This window comes from Schistocerca piceifrons, chromosome 1 (genome assembly GCF_021461385.2).
Source record: "Schistocerca piceifrons isolate TAMUIC-IGC-003096 chromosome 1, iqSchPice1.1, whole genome shotgun sequence".
Classification (NCBI taxonomy): Eukaryota; Metazoa; Arthropoda; class Insecta; order Orthoptera; family Acrididae; genus Schistocerca; species Schistocerca piceifrons.
This window is the reverse complement of record NC_060138.1, coordinates 931,078,302-931,098,046: the sequence shown is the minus strand read 5'-3', so window position 1 is coordinate 931,098,046 and position 19,745 is coordinate 931,078,302. Positions and strand designations below refer to the sequence as shown.

Sequence of the window (19,745 nt, the reverse complement as noted above, 5' to 3'; positions counted from 1 at the left end):
AAGAAAAAAGATGAACTATGCATTGTGGAGAAGACAACTGATAGCCACAGTCTTATAAAAGGAGAAAAATGAAAATTTGTTTAGATTTAAGAGCATTTATGAAGATATACAAGGAAACTATTCAGTTTATAGTTCCACAATCTTGTGAACAACAGCTGCCTGAACATCATAACCAAAACTTTTGAGAAAGAAATATGTCTGCAGCACTAAGTTATCTCTGGCCAAACAGAATGTGTCTGTGTAATGCGCACTGCCAGTGCTAGTAATGAAAGGAACCTGAATATGTGAACTATTTAAAAATTTAGATGATTCCCAATGGGCAAGGGGAATGGGAAGACTACACAGACAAACTAACAAACAAACATGAATTAAACATCTTAGCTGGGTTATTCAAAATAATGAATAGTCTGGACAACAACCTACTGGAAATTATGTAGATGATATCAGGTTATAGGAAAAATATAGTTTGGTGCATAAAGCTGAAGATTATAGTATGTGGTAAAGTCTGAAAGAGCTCTTCAGCTGGCAATGTTTCACTAATGGTTAACAGTGATCATATAAAAAAAGAACAACATACCCTTCTACAGTCAATCCCCCTGGTGCATAGTAAAGCATGCACAGAGCTTGCTGAGTGTTAACCAGCTTCTGAGTTCAGGAACCACAGGCTCATTAAATGAAATGGTCAGTCATGAGCAAACAGTCTCCCCAAGGAGCTTACCATATGTCTAACTCAAAAGGCGCACATGGTTTAAAAACTGGTAAGTATGCAGTATCCTCCTCTCCTCTGCACTTCTTGTCATTATTTTTCACGTTACTCGTATGTGAATTTTGAAAGATGAAAGGATTTGTGTAGGGTTAAAAATCCAATAGCCAGCTGTAATAATTTCTTGATAAAAATGGGCCAATGCAGACACTCACCTGTATGTGACTGACACTTGGCACACAGAAATAAGTAGCATCACAGACACACCACTAGTTTTCAAGCTACCAATGTTTTCCTAGTTTAACATATGTAAGTGTGTGTAACTTACATACACACTAAAAAATGGGAGATGCTCAAAAGCTGGTACAATCTCTGTGATGATGTACGTTGTGTGTCAGTCACCAGCAACTTACAGATGTATGGTTCTGTTTTTTCATTCTTGATCGTCGTTTCCATCCTGGAGTTTCTGTTATTGTAAAAGGATGCAATAAATTCACTGTTGGATAATGACAACACTTTCAAACATTGTGTAACTAAATGAAACACACGTCTGAAAGCAGAAGCAGTTAAGATTGTAGTTCTATATTTATTTGCACCACTTTCACTGCTCATAATTATTGATTCATAGCAAAGTTGTGAAATTTTCCTACAGTAACTGTCACGAGTCCCAACGAGATATAAAATGCCACAGCAGCATGAACTGGTTGCACACTTTATTTTGGTCTCTCTGTGGTCAGTGGAAGTCAGCTGAATTCATGCCACTCTCGAATGTTTATGCTCACTGTCAACATTAGCAACATAACAGTATTGTCCACCCTAAAAATAGCCATTGTGAACATAGTGTTTATCCATGTAGTGTGTGTAGTGATTGTTACTATTATTTACAAATATGATCAAGAAGGTAGTACCTGATCCTTATAGTGACTCGCCATCATCATTTGTGACATTTCTACAACGTATTAACCTACTGCACATTTGTTTATTTTATAATGTGTAAGCTGACTGTTCTGGGAGGTGGAGGCAGAGCTTGTCTCAGGAAACAATGCACTATGAGCCGACCACAAGCTTCTGCTCCCAGCATCTTATGCTCTCAGGGATCAAGTAAATGTGAGCAATCAATACTAGAAATGCAAATCGAGTTCTTGGCAAAAAGTTGTAGATTGTCAACTAGCAGTTGTGCTTCCATGGTAAGACCACTACTGCCCATCATGCAGTCAACTTCCTGCATCACTTTCAGTTATACTGTAAAATTAGTAATTTTGTACACAAGGCATAAAGAAACATTAAGAATCAAACAGTTACAAACTGAATAATTATCTAACCTGTGCGAGCCTCTGTGAGACAAGCTCCCGAAACACTTCTGGTGTAGTTAATGGTTTCCTATATATTGCCCTCTGTTGAGCAAAATCAGCATTAACATCATCAGGCAAAAGCGTGTAGTCAGACACAACATAATCATTTTGCAGGCTTCGTTTATCAGGAAAATAATCCGTTGTGATGGGAAGGCAAGCAGGAATGGTCAGAGATTTCCAGTCCACACCTATTCATAGAAAAGCAAAATAAAATACTTGTTAATCAAATATGGGTTAAAAGAATAATTTACTGTAACTGCTGACAACATTACACTTCTGTATCATGTGTACGAGCAAGCACAATTACATGCACACAACAGAATCATGCACATAAAAATCCATGCTCTTAAACACATGCACTTAAAAAAACATGCAAATAAAAAAATCATGCACACAGAAAGTTGTGAAACTTTTTTGAGCAAAGTAAACTAAAATTTCATACTTTCTACAACATTAAATTACCCCCACAATAATTATGTTAATATAACATTTCTTATGTATATCCAAATGTTTAAACTTGCAACTCTGAACATTTTACTGACTTTAAAGATCCACTTGCAGCCTTGAAGACTAAGTCTCTAGATTTCTGCACAACAGTAATAGAAAATGCCACAAATGAAGTATATCATGATTGTGGTTCTTCTGTGTACTTATAAAGTTCACAGTCATATTTATGCCAGGATCTACACAGTGTTCACAGAGTGTATGGAGAAGAGTAACTCTCAAAGAGACCTGCATAAATCTAGCAATTATGCTTCTGATGCTGTGCTGTCATTGAAGAGCCTCATCTCTTGAGAGTCATAACTTGCCAGACAAAGTGACAAATGATCATTTATTACAAGTAATATAGTTAAATATCTGTATTAATGAAATATTTAGATAAAAACTCTTTAGAGACTGCATACCCACATAGAATGCAGATAGATCAAGTTATTCCAAAATACTTTATAAAGATATATTACATAAATTAACTTTTATCATAAGACCAGACTGGAAGAACCTGTAAATAATGAAACTTCAGTTATGAGGCAACCCACATGTCCATTCATCACAGATTACTGTAATATGAAGCATGCAGCACTCAAATTACAAACTTGCTGACTAAATCCTGCAACCCTTCAATGTTTATAAATGATAGTCACATAATTGTATGCCTCCTACTCCCCATAACATGAGTGCTTCTCATATTCGGGGCACCCTCCACAGGACATCAGTTGGACTTCCCCAGAGCTACTGTCCTCTCATCTAGAAAGTATTGCCACAAGTCTGGCCATGCCACCTTTGGCAGCACAGTCGCCCTTTCTTGACAATGACCTTGTTGGGTTCTTTTTTTCCAGGTTTGCTCCTACCTGATCTACACTGTGTGGCCTTCCCTCTCTTTGCAAACGCCGATATGCAGCCAGTGTCCAGCCCAGATTCTGAATTCATGTCTCTGCCACCACTGGCACCCGTTCCTGGATCCACCACCCCACTTCCTTTGGGAGGTGCTTCTTCTGCGCGATGGTGCCACACCATCTCTCCCTTACGGAAGAAGGGATGCCACATCCTTTTGTCATCTTTTTGTCACCTATGTCATAGCTGCCGACCCCATTACGAAGGCTCTGCCATCTCCTCTGTAGGAAAGACGAATGCTGTAACCTGAGTTGGAGCTTATGACCCAGCTGCCAACCACACAACAGTGTATCACAGGTTTCCGTCTTTCCAAGCTGCCAGCAACCCAACCCCATATCATGCTCCCAGCACCTACCGTGGTACCTCATGATGCTACGTTTACCACATACAATGCTGGTATCATTATCACTAGCTAACCTCTGCGGATCATGTGCCATTATCATGATTTAATATTATTCTTCCATAGGCCAGCTCCTTATGGGACACTGTCAAGCTGCTCACTAATCAGTTGATATCAGAGCACACCTTCTATGGTTCTCTAGGCTTAACACCAGCCACGCAAGTGTCTGCACAGTCAGAGCTCCAGTCATCAAGTGTACAGTACCTGCCAATTGGGACCTTTGGCCTCAATACTGCATTCAAACTGCCATACCATAGCAAGTGGATCCACTGTGGACAGTGTCCACATACAAAAGTTTCCTGGGTATGTCAGAGCTACCATACTAGGACTGACAGTGTACTTTGAGGTACAGAAGCTAGCCTGCATGTGGGCTGTACATTTATTATGAATAGTGTCAAATTATCATCAGATCATGACAACCTTAAAGTTGTATAGATTCAGAAGCTGCCTTCTGTTGAACTTGCTTGGGCATTGTGTTCATAAAGTTAGATTGTTCTTTTGCTACCTGCATACACATGTTCATTAGTAGCATGTGTTACCCACAGTGCAAATTAGCAGATATCAAAAAAGAACTCAAATAATGTTATACTACTATGTTCTTAATTGTATGATCATAACTGTCAATTTCTGATACCAACAAGTCATTTTTATTTACTCAAAACTTCATGAGTCTTTGTAAGATGAAGACAAAACTGTACACTGTAAATCCTTTGTACGATTATACAGTTTTTCATCTGTGTTGCTCCTCTGATAGCTGAATTTCAGCTCTTCATTACTATTCTGATATCAATGGTAAATAATAGAGGTTTTGAATGGCCTTATAAATTCATCAGAAAATCATTTATCTAGGTTAGGAACAGCAGTGCACCCAACACCAACCTTGCAGGTCTGCACACTTTAGAGTGCCCTATTCTGATTTTATTTTTATCCACATAGTGCAATTTTCAATGTGACTGCTTCCTGTATGTAGATATAGCTCCATCTAGGTGAGAAGGATGTCATTAATATCTCAAAATTTTAAAGTCTGAAGTAGACTTTTATAGTGCACACAATCAAACACATCGGTAAAAGCATACTCTTCATCAAAATGATAGCTTTTGTTGTTTAACTCTGCCACAACTTCATTTTTGAGATCATTTAATGATGCCTTCACAATGAATGAGGATGTATCCTATTGTAAGCTAGTTTCTCAAAAAAGTATCAAAATATTGGAAGATGCAAAATCAAACTAATGTGACTTGAATATTTCCTTTTTCATAGACGTGTCTCACAGAAGAGATTGTTACTGATGTTTTCTATTAATTATCAAGCAATTCTTTCAAAATGGACAATAAATTTCAAGAAAACAACACTATATTCAATTCTGTGAAACAAATAGTGTCACACCAGCAACTGATGTAGCCCATGAAAGGAAGGTAATAAATAAGGTAGAATGTTCCAAATCTTTGGTTTTACATACTGATGAAAACCTAGAGTGGAAGAAGCATATTACTGAGCTTCTCAAACAATTAAGTTCAGCTAGTCTCGGAAACAAATGAACCAGTCTCCTGACATATTTTGCACATTTTCACTGAATAATGTCTTAAGGAATAATTTTCTGCGTAACTCTTCACATAGAAAGAGAGAAAGAAATAAAGCAAGCAGTAAGAATAATATGTGATGTTGCCTGCTGTCACTATGCTTGTACCTGTTCAAGTAGTAAGGTGTTTTACCTGGAACATCATGATAACATATTTGCTAATGAAATTTGAGAAGAACACAGCTGCCCACACTTATAACACTAAAGGAAAAAATGACCTTTATTACCAATTATTAAAGCTGCCATTGCCCAGGAAGAAGTTCAATATGCAGCAAAAAAATTTGATATGATTTGTCCAATAACATAAAATGTCTGACAAGTAGCAAAGCAAGTTTTAAATCCAACCCAGAACTATTTTTCCTTGACTACTACTCCTATTCCATACAAGAATTTCTATTTAAAAACTGGTAGACTGTAAATTTTTAAAAAAAATTCTAGTTCTTACGTGTAGTTACATGAGTAAAGTAAAACACAGCATGTTCACTAAGGTTAACATTAATCATGTATATGTATCATGTACACTGACTTGTTCCACACCATTTTAATAAAAGAATAATTCAAATTATCTATGAGGTTTGTAACTAACTAACTACTGCCGAATTAAATCTGTCAGGAAGTGCCACATGTAAGGCTAGTTTCTCAAAAATGTTTGAAAATACCAGACAACATGAAATAAAACTGTAATTGTATGTGAAAAATCTGGGATGGAATAACAACAATAGGAAAGGCTGGACTGCTACTCACACATAGAGGAGGCGTGGAGTTGCAGACAGTCACAGTGAAAAATGCTGAGAGACATTATTCACATGGTTCTTGAAGCCACTCTGTACAACACGACAGTTAAAATATTAAAGTAACCAATGTTTCAGCTGTATTGCATCAGCGACAATCAGATCATATACTGATTGTCCTGTCCTGGAATTAAGTATTTCTGTTTATTGGGTAGTTAGCAGTGTCATAATACCACCAACATTATTACTTTACATTTTTAATGGCCTAAACGTACCAATTGTCTATCATGAAAAGGGGTCTATCATGAAAAGGAGACAATGCATATGGCGGGCCGTTAATGGACTTTCAAGCTTGTTAATGATCGATAACTTACTGCAAACTGACAACTAGCTTTTGGAGGCTATGTTTTCCTGCACGCAGTTGTTGAAATACACTGACAGTTCTGTCTATTGCTTGGATGGTTACACATGTAACCAGTAAGGCTGCAATACAGACTCCTCTCATGGTCTATCACACAAGGATTTTGGTCAACCAGGATTTAGAACGACAATGTGGGTGACCATGTGGCACAGTTAGAAACATGACAGTAGTGAACACAATAAGGAATGATGATTACAAAATGCAAATTCTGACTAATATATTAAAAATAATAAACTATATTATGTGAATAAGGACAGTGCATATGTTGTAAATACAAAAGGTGCTGAGTAATGGGTAGGCCTGTTACAAAGATGTAAAATGCTTAACTTTCAGGCAATGTTCTGTTTTGGAGATAAAAAATGCACCCAGATGCAGATACTATATTCTCCTAACATTGCTGCTTAACTGGAATGAGTAGGTATGTTGTCTTGGATGGGTGATGAGGAAACAGAATGTCTATCGGGTGAGAAAATGTACAAACAAGACCTCCCATGAGCGAACCTAATATGGTGGGCTACAGGTTGTCAATAGGTGGTGTCCTTACTGGACACTGGCCTGATCATCTGTCATCAACAAGAACAGTAGAGGCAGAGCGGTCATTGTATTTCTATGACTACCAGCAAGAAAACTTAACCTCCAGACGCTAATTGACAAATTGCTATGGGCTAAATGTAGCAGCAATTCCAGAGTCTATGAATACCACCCCCTATGTTTCTTCATTCTGTTCACACAGGACAAAACGTTGTTTATTTTAGTATGTAAGGCATTTCATAGAGTCTTGAAGTGTGTTATCAGTATTTTTTTCTGAATTCAATTTCCATTCCAGAAGGCTCCTTTTTGGTCCTCTGGTTACCAACTCCAACCTCATTTTTGTGCTCTGCATCTTCTCCAGTGAATCTGGCGTGTAAAAAGGTATAGCCATCTTGTGTTTGGTTTTCTCCAAAATGTAGACATCTCACCTTACCACATGCAAGAGTGTCCAAATGGTCCTCAACATCCCCTTTTGTACCCTGTTAAAGTCTGCTGGCTTCTCTCAAAATTACGACAGTCCAGAAAACTATTTTGCCAAAGATCGTCAGCTTTGATTCCATCTGGCTGCCTTTTCATGAATTTGTGGGAGTCCCAGTCATTGGGACTCAGCTCCCTTGTCTGGTGATGGGGCTGCTACCTCAAAGCTGCCAGAGTTGCTTAATTTTCTTTTAAGGGTTTACTCCTTGAGGATGTCTGGCTTCTGTGTAACTAAGTGTCCCTCTGCACTTTGTTTATGATTTGAGACAACAAGAAAAGAACATGGTAGGGAGGCTTAGGAGAGGAGAAATGGACCAGTGGACCATTGTGGAACACCCATCATCTGGCTCCTCCCCTTTAGCCAATCCAGCATGGGAGGCCAGCATGGCCCTCTGTATTTAAAGCACACAAACCACCTCACCTGCATGGACAGTGCTCTGTCCCTTGACAGCACACTTTAAGACAAACATTCAATATGTCATAGTTATCCAATGCTACAGTCCTACAGAAACCTCAGATTTTGAACTGAAAAATGAGTTTTACCACACTTTACATGACCCATTAAAAGAACCAGCAACTGAGACATCTTGATTATCATAGGAGACCTAAATGCAAAAACTGGAAACAAAAATGAAGGCCTGTAGCTTGTAAGGGAAGTCCATGGAACTAAGAAATGAATGAAAATGGGGATATGTTTCCAAAACTTCTTTGCCAGTCAGGTGTCAAAACTTATAACAACAGCAAACCGAGAAGAATTCCATACTGAGCTAAGGAACCACTATAAAGCACTCCAAGAAACACAGGAAGATAATGAAAATAATATTGGTGACATATGGACTCAGGTTAAGACATCTATTGGAATGTGAGTGGTACATGGAATTTGATCAGCTGTGGAAAGGAGATCAAGGAAAAAGTAAATATGAGTAAAATAAGGCAACAGAAAACTTGAATACTAGCTGAGTATGCAGCTACTGACTATCTATTAAAGAGAAGTGTGAAGAATGTTAAGAGAGAGTGGCAGCTTGAACAAAGCTCTGAGAACAGAGAAAACTGCAATGAGGTTTCACAATGGGCTGAAGAACTATACATAACAACAAAAACAATTAATTATTGACAAAATTATTTAACCAGATAGATAAAAAATCTACTCACCAAGGAGCAGCAGAACACACGCATGTAAGACTATTGTAATGGGCAAGCTTTCGGAGCCAGTGGCTTCTCCTTCAGGCAGAAGGGTTGAAGGGGAAGGAGGAAGGTTGAAGGAAAAGGGGACTGCACCAGACGAGATGCAGTCCCCAACAACCAGTCTTTCCTTCTCATTCCGTACAGTAGGTCTGCCTGGACCTGCAGTTCTGGGTGACTTTGGAAATCTACCCCTTTTCCTAGACCCTTCTTCCTTCCTCTTCAACCCTTCTGCCTGAAGAAGAAGCCACTGGCTCTGAAAGCTTGCCAGTTACAACAGTATTTTATGTGTGTGTTCTGCCACCACATGAAGAGATACACAGCTTGATTAGGACATTGTATAAAAAATTAAAATAAAAAGTTTCAAAAAGAACAGAACTATGAAAAGTAAGGAGGGTCGATTCTTGATGACAGACGAAGACCAAATTAGAAGTTTTCTGAAGTTTTGAACAGAGAGCAAACTGAAGGAGGGGGTGGGGGTTGGATGGGGTGTGCCAGATGCCAATTAGAGAATCAATATAATCGTACCAACTGAGGTTGAAATCAAAATGGTCTTCAAACATAAAGAATGAGAAGGCCCCAGGAATTGATAATATTGCACCTGAGGTGCTTAAAGCAGACATTGACACCACTGTGAACTTACTGCATTCATTGTTTGAGAAGATACGGACAGAAGAGAAACTACCAAAGGAATGGAAAGAGGACCTAATTATCAAATTGACATGAAAGGCGATTCTAGCAATTTTAATAACTGCCAATATCTGTAACAAGTAAAGTACTCTGTAGATTAATGCTAAATCATATTAAGGACTCTGTGGAGGCAAAGTTGAGAAAAGAGCAAGCTGGATTCAGAGAGCACTGAAGTAGTGTTGATCTCATGCAGATTGCCAGAACACACTCTACCATACATTTATTGATTTTGAGAAGGCATTTGACTCTCTTAATAGTAGAGATATATATCACATCATGGAACAATATGGAATACCATCAAAGGTTATCAATATGGCTATGAAATCTTTCGCGACATATTTCTTGAATAAAAGTCTCTCGGTGTACATGCCGCGTCAATTCAGGATAAAACTCCAAGCTTTCGACCACAACCTCCATGGTCGCCATCAGGGCTAAAACTGACTATTGTGAACTGGTGAGGTTCCCACTTTTATATGCAAAGGACGGCTTCTGATTGGCTGGAATATGTCATAGCAACAGCGATATGGCGTGTAGTGAAGTGGTGCCCTCTACTTCCATAGATGTAGTTTCTATCCCGCATTGCTTGCAGCGCCATCCCTTGAATCGGGAGGTAAAGTGCAGGAAGTTTTCCTCTGCGATTTTTCTTTATCCAGTGCACTCTTCCAGGTGTTGCTAAGTGCATAACCATTGTCTCTGTTAAAGTTATTATCGCTAAGTCTAATTTCGACTGCTTCCCGGACACAGAGTCCCAGTAATTTGATACGTGGGCTATTACTCTCATTTCTTCAAATAAAATCTTATGCTTATTAAGCAGGCTATGCTCAGCCACCGCTGATTTTTCCAAATGCCTGTATTTCAGGTGGCGCTGGTGCTCGACGCAACGGTCGACAATGGTTCTTACCGACTGGCCCACGTAATTCTTGCCGCATTTACAAGGAATACTATAAATTCCTGGCACCCTTAAGCCAAGACTATCTTTGACTGGTCTCAACATTTCCTTAATTTTCCTAGGTGGTTCGAAAACTGGTTTTATTCCTTGCCTCTTTAGGACTCTGCCTATCCTGCTTGTTGTAGCACTGCAAAATGGAAGCTGTGCTATGTGTTGGTCCTCTTCTTGTTTATAGACGGCATTGTGTCTTACTTTCTTGGACAATACTGATTTAATTTCACCGGCAGAATAATCATTCCTCTTGAAAACAGTCGTCAAATGGTTAATCTCGGGACCGAGGTAGTCCTTGTCGGTAATAGTCCTGGCTCTGTGTACTAAAGTATTCAGCATAGCTCTCTTCTGAGATGGATGATGGAAGCTGTGGCTATGCAGATATAAGTCTGTGTGCGTTGGCTTCCTGTACACAGAATGGCCCAGTCGTCCATCCAGTATTTGCTCCACCAACACATCTAAAAAATGTAACTTCCCTTCCTTCTCTACCTCCATTGCAAATTTTATGTTAGGATGTACACCATTCAAATGTTCGACAAACTGTTGCAGAGTGTCATTGCCATGTGGCCAGATTAAAAAGGTGTCGTCGACGTATCTGTTGAAGCATGATGTGCGGAGGTGAGCACTGGTCAACACTCTTTCTTCAAAATCCTCCATGAAAAAATTCGCTATTGCTGGTGATAGTGGCGAACCCATGGCTGTTCCATCCATCATTAGTATCGGCTTAAGGGTGCCAGGAATTCATAGTATTCCTTGCGAATGTGGCAAGAATTACGTGAGCCAGTCGGTAAGAACCATTGACGACCATTGCATCGAGCACCAGCGCCACCTGAAATACAGGTCTTTGGAAAAATCAGCGGTGGCTGAGCATAGCCTGCTTAATAAGCATAAGATTTTATTTGAAGAAATGAGAGTAATAGCCCATGCATTGAATTACTGGGACTCTGTGTCCAGGAAGCAGTCGAAATTAGACTTAGCGATAATAACTTTAACGGGAACAACGGTTATGCACTTAGCAACACCTGGAAGAGTGCACTGGATAAAGAAAAATCGCAGAGGAATTCTTCCCGCACTTTACCTCCCAATTCAAGGAATGGCGCTGCAAGCAACACAGGATAAAAACTACATCTATGGAAGTAGAGGGCACCACTTCACTACGCACCATATCGCTGTTGCTATGACGTATTCCAGTCAATCAGAAATCGTCCTTTGCATATAAAAGTGGGTACCTCGCCAGTACACGACAGCCAGTTTTAGCCCTGACGACGACCATAGAGGTAGTGGTCGAAAGCTTGGAGTTTTATCCTGAATTGACGCGGCATGTACACCGAGAGACTTTTATTCAAAGCTTATCAATATTATTAAAGCAATGCATGAGGGATATGAATATAGAGCACTACACAACAGGAAACTTACTGAACCTATCCAAACAAATGCTGGAGTGAGGCATTGACGTATTCTGACAAATACTTTGTTTTTGTTGATAGTGGACAGTGCAATGACAGAAGTTACTGATGGTGGAAGAAGAGGTATTCAATGCAGAGTGCAAGAGGTGCTTGAAGACCTGGATTCTGCCGATGATATCTGTTTGTTCTTGCAAAGACATTGTGACATGGAAGAAAAGGTAGCAAGACTGCAAGAGGAAGTAGAAATTGCATGACTAAAAGTAAAGGTTCACCAGACTCAAGGAAGTGAGGATCAGACCTGAAAAACAGGCAAAGCTAACAGAGTATGAAGAGGAATTGGAATAAGTAGACTCCTTTGTAAAACTAGGAAGTGCTGCCTGTAATATGGAGAAGCAGAGCAAGCTGAAACTATTCAAAAGCAACATAAAGTCAGTCAATCTTGCACAGTTGTAAAATATGGCAGGTAGCAAACACAATTCTAAAAATGCTGAAAGTCCTTCATTAACTGGTGGCTTGGGCAAATTATAAATGTGAGTTGGCCAAATTTAATATCAGATGACAAACTGTAGGATAATTCACCAGTGATCAATCCATGAGCAAATAAAGGAAAGGAAATGCATGTGGATCGATCACACAATACAGAAACAAAACAGAGCTAATGCAAGGACACCTCTGGATTGAAACCCACAAGTAACACGTAGATGTAGCTGCCTGACCTATAATCACCTGCAAAATAATGGTGGAGGATGAACCTCTGAAAGCTGGAAAAACTTGGAGCAAAGCACAATGTTTGGCTGCTACAGAATCAAGTGAAAGGTATTTACTGCTGCCCTGTGATTCAAGAGGAAGAATAAGAAGCAAGTCAAATAAATATTTTTTTTACATTTTGATGTAGAGCTACACCTGCAATGATTTTAATTTAATTTACACTAGCTGCTGAAATTTATGTGATTACATCAGTGATATGCATGGACAGAAAGTTTACTATTATACACAGGGACAGTTGAGGAAGAGTAAGCAGAAGCAACTAAATGATGTCAATCTCCTTAAGAGGAGACAGAGTTATAATTTCATTCCAGATGTACTCTGAATTCAGGACCAAATGGATGGCAGGAAACCAAGAGCCTTTAACAAATGGGCCCAGCACCTTTACTGAGGAAAGCATCCTGGAATTCAGCAGCAATTTGGTCTTCAACAACAGAGCACAGTTTCAGAAGCACCTATGGCTAGAATCAAAAGTATCATCAACAGGTAAAATGATAAGTATGCCTGCATTGAACTAAAACTGAACAGTATTCATTATATGAATACATTAAAGGAGCTAACTTGAAACACACAAGGAAAGAGTCAAGATCTGGATGCATCTTGGATCATCAGGATCGCATTGTAGATGTTCAGTTAGCAATAATAATGCAGTGCAAGGAGTTATTTTTTAGACCAGAAATCACAGAATTAGATGCAAAGAAAGATCAGCCAAGTAAGGATTAACAAAGAACAACAAGATGAGGTCCTGATGGGAGTTATAGGTCCTCATGTTGGCTGAAGGCCAGATATCAGATGCAATATATTGCGCTACAGTTAAATTTGCTGTTTCAAAATTACCATTTATTAACAAAATGTATAGCTGCTGTTAACAAAGTTCCATTTGTATGCTGGAAACCACAAGCTGATATATCACAAACGGGCTGACAGCAAGGCGTCAGATACAAGAATAAAACTGTAGAGACTGCTAAGTGTAGTGGTGGCAGAGATGCCAATGTACAAACTCATGTCTGTTGCAAAACGGGTGGCCTAGTGACCCTACAACCCAGGCAGTCCATAGCATCACTGGACAATGTTTATGAAATTGAGTTCCTACCCACAATTTCTTCCTAAAGGCACCCCTCTACAGTTCCTCAAAGTTTTTCAGTATTGTTTTCTTACATTTTTGAATATCCATGTAAGTAATAAAGACTCAAAATGACGTTACAAAACCCACAAACAAACCATAATACAAACAGTGATGTATTTTACCATCCTGTACTGTATTTTAATGTCAATTATATTAACTTTATGTGAAGCTTTGCAGCTTCCAGCATTTTTCAATGGAAGATGCTGTTTGACTTTATTGTCATCTTGTTGATGACGACTGGCCTTTCCTGCACTCAGGTACCATCTCTGAATAACTTGGGTTCCTACACTGTTATCATTTGTTGTCTTTATGCTGTGATCGCCTAACACTGATTCTCATAGTGGAAAAAGGAAACAACATGGGTATCACACAACATAAAATGAAAATGGCCATTAGTATCTCAATCTCTCTGTGTGATGATATAAAATGGATTCAATTTTCATTCTCTTCAGTTACAGAGATGGAATGTGTACATGAAGAAGATAGTAAAACTCAATTTTGCAACTCAGGAACAATGGAAGATACACAAAATGATAAAAAATACCAATTTTCTGAATGAATCCATCTACATAAGAGCTAAGAAATCATCAGACAGTGCTAATAGTTCACAAGAACCAAGTCATGATTGAACACTTTAAACAATGATACAGCTGAAATAACTGATTACCAATATAGGATATATGGAGTACCTCTAGTCAATAAAGAATGCTGCCCACCTTCAGTTTTATAGACAATGTGATCAACTCACCTACCTGCCTACAAACTTGTGAAGTATCTGGCCAGAAAAGCATGTAACCCACTGAGAGACATAGCAGCACATGTGAAGCATATTGTTCATATTCCCCCATCTTCTGTAGGAGCAATAAGTACAGAGCTTGGACATAACAGTCAGGTTTGACACTAAGTATTTCTTTAACAATATAAAAACATAACAGAATAAAGCAATTGGAATGCGGGTAAGCTACTACAAACAGCACAGTGAACGCATTGTTGTGGCCAAGATAGACACGAAGACCACGCCTACGACAGTAGTACAAGTCTATATGCCTACTAGCTCTGCAGATGACGAAGAAATTGAAGAAATGTATGGTGACATAAAAGAAATTATTCAGATAGTGAAGGGAGATGAAAATTTAATAGTCATGGGTGACTGGAATTCGACAGTAGGAAAAGGAAGAGAAGGAAACGTAGTAGGTGAATATGGATTGGGGCTAAGAAATGAAAGAGGAAGCCACCTGGTTGAATTTTGCACAGAGCACAACTTAATCATAGCTAACACTTGGTTCAAGAATCATGAAAGAAGGTTGTATACATGGAAGAACCCTGGAGATACTAAAAGGTTTCAGATAGATTATATAATGGTAAGACAGAGATTTAGGAACCAGGTTTTAAATTGTAAGACATTTCCAGGGGCAGATGTGGACTCTGGCCACAATCTATTGGTTATGAACTGCAGATTAAAACTGAAGAAACTGCAAAAAGGTGGGTATTTAAGGAGATGGGACCTGGATAAACTGAAAGAACCAGAGGTTGTACAGAGTTTCAGGGAGAGCATAAGGGAACAATTGACAAGAATGGGGGAAAGAAATACAGTAGAAGAAGAATGGGTAGCTCTGAGGGATGAAGCAGTGAAGGCAGCAGACGATCAAGTAGGTAAAAAGACGAGGACTAGTAAAAATCCTTGGGTGACAGAAGAAATATTGAATTTAATTGACGAAAGGAGAAAGTACAAAAATGCAGTAAGTGAAGCAGGAAAAAAGGAATACAAACATCTCAAAAATGAGATCGACAGGAAGTGCAAAATGGCTAAACAGGCATGGCTAGAGGACAAATGTAACGATGTAGAGGCTTTTCTCACGAGGGGTAAGATAGATACTGCCTACAGGAAAATTAAAGAGACCTTTGGAGAAAGGAGAACCATTTGTATGAATATCAAGAGCTGAGATGGAAACCCAGTTCTAAGCAATGAAGGGAAAGCAGAAAGTGGAAGGAGTATATAGAGGGTCTATACAAGGGCGATGTACTTGAGGGCAATGTTATAGAAATGGAAGAGGATGTAGATGAAGATGAAATGGGAGATATCATACTGCGTGAAGAGTTTGAAAGAGCACTGAAAGACCTGAGTTGAAACAAGGCCCCAGGAGTAGACAACATTCCATTAGAACTACTGACAGCCTTAGGAGAGCCAGTCCTGACAAAACTCTACCATCTGGTGAGCAAAATGTATGAGACAGGCGAAATACCCTCAGACTTCAAGAAGAATATAATAATTCCAATTCCAAAAAAGCAGGCATTGACAGATGTGAAAATTACCGAACTATCAGTTTAATAAGTCACGGCTGCAAAATACTAACGCGAATTCTTTACAGACGAATGGAAAAACTGGTAGAAGCCGACCTCGGGGAAGATCAGTTTGGATTCCGTAGAAATATGGGAACACGTGAGGCAATACTGATCCTACGACTTATTTTAGAAGCTAGATTAAAAAAAGGCAAACCTACGTTTCTAGCATTTGTAGACTTGGAGAAAGCTGTTGACTGAAATACCCTCTTTCAAATTCTGAAGGCAGCAGGTGTAAAATACAGGGAGCGAAAGGCTATTTACAATTTGTACAGAAACCAGATGGCAGTTATAAGAGTCGAGGGGCATGAAAGGGAAGCAGCGGTTGGGAGGGGAGTGAGACAGGGTTGTAGCCTCTCCCCGATGTTATTCAATCTGTATATTGAGCAAGCAGTAAAGGAAACAAAAGAAAAATTCGGAGTAGGTATTAAAATCCATGGAGAAGAAATAAAAACTTTGAGGTTCGCCGATGACATTGTAATTCTGTCAGAGACAGCAAAGGACTTGGAAGAGCAGTTGAATGGAATGGACGGTGTCTTGAAAGGAGGATATAAGATGAACATCAACAAAAGCAAAACGAGGATCATGGAATGTAGTCAAATTAAGTCGGGTGATGCTGAGGGAATTAGATTAGGAAATGTGTGGTGTCACCGCCAGACACCACACTTGCTAGGTGGTAGTTTAAATCGGCCGCGGTCCATGTAGTACATGTCGGACCCGCGTGTCGCCACTGTGATCGCAGACCTAGCGCCACCACCAAGGCAGGTCTCGTGATACGAGAGTGGACTCGCCCCCAGTTGTACGAGAACCAAGCTACCGCCCAGTTGTACGCGACCTAGCTATCGCCCAGTTGTACGAAGCCTTTCTCTCTCATTAGCCGAGAGACATAATAGCCATCAGCTAAGTTAATGGCTACGAACTAGCAAGGAGCCATTTGTATCAGTGCCTATAGCGTACGAGTATTCAGAGAGATGTATTCCAAGGAATAAATAAAAGATAAGTAAAAAGCATCTAAATACTTTTCTTCTTATTCATTCATAAGTTTTATGTTCCAGACTTCACGCCCGTATGCTTATTGCCGTGCGTGCACTATCGGCTACAGCGTTAGTTTAGCGTGCCTTTCTTTTGGCTACTACCGTGTGGCGTAACAGTCTTGTTACGTCACAACAGATTGGCGACGAGATAAAGAGTTTGTATTCCTTCGTTTGTTTGCTTCATTGGCGCCGTTTTAAAGTTTTTTGATTGCTTACATTTATTTGTGTCATGGCTTCGCCACATTCTCCAGATGTACTGTCCGAATTTTATCGCTTGCAGACTCAGCAGACGCAGGCGTTACTGGATGCCCTTGGACAGCTCGTCCAGGGTCAACGAACCATTCAAACCGATGCGGCCGCCGCCGCTTCATCGCTACCGCTGCCACTGAACGCTGTTGCACCTCCCTTTCGACCATACGTGGCAGCCGACGAGACCTGGCAAGAGTGGTCTCGTCAGTTCGCCTTTCACATGGCTGCCTACAGAATTCAAGGTAATGAGCGGCAGCCGTTTTTGCTTTCTTGTGTCGGTGTGTCCACATACCGTGTGATAGTGAAATTGTTTCCCCGGCGCGACGTAGCAACTTTGTCATACGAGGAAATTTTGTCGGCATTAGATGCCTATTTCAAAGAAACAGTTAATGTGGTTGCAAAACGATATACGTTTTTTCGTACAAAACGTACGGCCGGTCAAACTAATAGGGAGTGGGTAGCAACATTGCAAGGACTTACTAGGGACTGTGCCTTTGAATGTGACTGTGGTCTTTCTTATTCAGATACAATGGTGCGTGATGCAATTGCACAGAACGTTTCTGATGTTCGCATACGGGAGCAAATTTTGAAACTAGTTAATCCCTCCCTTCAACAAGTAATAGACATATTGGATAGACAGGACACACTGGACTGTGCTCAGGAATCTTTTGAAACTTCGCCAGCCGTGTGTAACATTAACCGGCCCGCTGCACGCGCTGAGCGGCCCGGTAACCGGGCCTCGCGCACGGACACACAGCGACCGCCGCGTGCTAAGCCAGGTGTGCCGCGCCAGCCCACAAATGCAGTGAAATCATGCCCGCGGTGTGCTACTAGACATTCGCGTGAACATTGCCCGTCACGCCAAGCTATTTGCTTTTTCTGCAATAAGAAAGGACATGTTCAAAGTGTTTGCCAGAAAAAGCTCAGATCAGACAATCACAATCATTCCAGGCCCTTTGCTTCGCGCCGGAATCGAACCAAGGACACTCAGGCTCGTGGACCTTCGCCTATGGACATTCATGTCGTTAATTCCACTTCGTCCAGTGACACTTTCTCTGACAGTAACTGTGATCGTCCCACAAAAACTGTGCGTCGACGTCGCCGGAAATCACGTCAATTAGCAAGTGATTCTGTACCAGTGTCTGTTCCCATTGCACAAAACAGTCGCTCTTGTCGTCAGCAGGACAATAAACTTTTTGTGGACTTAGACTTTGAAGGCCAAGTGATACCATTCCAGCTCGATACCGGAGCTGCAGTTTCATTGCTCAATCACGACACGTACAAACAACTGGGCAAACCTCCGTTGCGTGCCGCAAATGTTAAGCTAACCACATATTCCGGACAGACAATTCCTGTGTTAGGACAGTGCAGCCTTCTTGCAACATTCAAGGGACAAACAAAACTTGTGTCATTTTACGTTCTTCGTTCTTCTTCTGCTGTGAACTTATTTGGTCTAGATTTATTTAAGTTGTTTAACATGTCTATTGTAAATCAGGTCCTATCAGTGAATCAGACTGTGCCTACAGACAGTGTTTCTCGGCTGTGTGACGAATTTGCAGACATTTTTGCACCGGGCTTAGGTTGCGCTAAAAACTATGAAGCACATTTAGAATTGAAGGTCAACGCGCAACCGAAAATTTTCAGAGCGCGCAATGTTCCCCACGCATTGCGTGATGGGGTCGCAAGAACATTGAACAATGTAGAATCACAAGGTGTGAGTGAATGTGCGCACTGCCTCTTTCATTTCAGCTCCGCTTCATCGCGTACGCCGTACAGGTGTTCCGTTTCTCTGGACGACGGAATGCGAACGCGCCTTTCGCCAGTTGAAATCGGCGTTGCTTTCTAATACTTGCCTTACGCCTTTCGATCCCCAGAAACCCCTTTTGTTGATGGTAGATGCATCGGATTTCGGGATCGGTGCTGTACTTGCGCACAAAGTTGGCTCCCATGATCGCCCTATTGCCTTTGCGTCCAAATTGCTCTCGTCAGCGCAAAGAAATTATTCACAGATAGAGAAAGAAGCTTTGGCTCTCGTGTTTGGTGTTACTAAGTTCCATGATTTCTTGTATGGTCGTCACTTTACCATCATCACAGACCACAAACCTTTGACATCGCTTTTTCATCCGACCAAGCCTGTACCTCCACGTACAGCGCAGAAATTCATTCGCTGGTCTATTTTCCTCTCGCAGTACCGCTACGATATCTTGTATCGGTCCACTGCTAAGCACGGAAACGCCGATGCGTTGTCCCGTTTGCCTGTTGCTGAGGATAAAGCATTCGATTCTTCCGAACTTGCTTGCATGTTCATTGATTCGGAAACCGATGAAGTGGTCGAATCGTTTCCGATTGATTTTCGTCGTGTCGCTACAGCCACAGCTGCTGACCCTGTCCTTGCTACTGTTTTACGTTTTGTTGCTACGCAATGGC

General features: G+C 40.4%; 1 protein-coding gene across 4 annotated transcripts in view; it reads right to left on the bottom strand.

Annotated features, from left to right (window-relative positions):
* Nucleotides 1-19,745, bottom strand: part of LOC124798396 (GATOR complex protein Iml1) — a 547,410-nt gene that overhangs the window by 320,535 nt on the left and 207,130 nt on the right. For all 4 annotated transcript variants that reach the window (XM_047262170.1, XM_047262989.1, XM_047263070.1 and 1 more), the window contains one exon: nucleotides 2,026-2,243. In XM_047262170.1, the coding sequence (XP_047118126.1) occupies nucleotides 2,026-2,243 (218 nt within the window). The remainder of the gene's footprint in view (nucleotides 1-2,025; nucleotides 2,244-19,745) is intronic.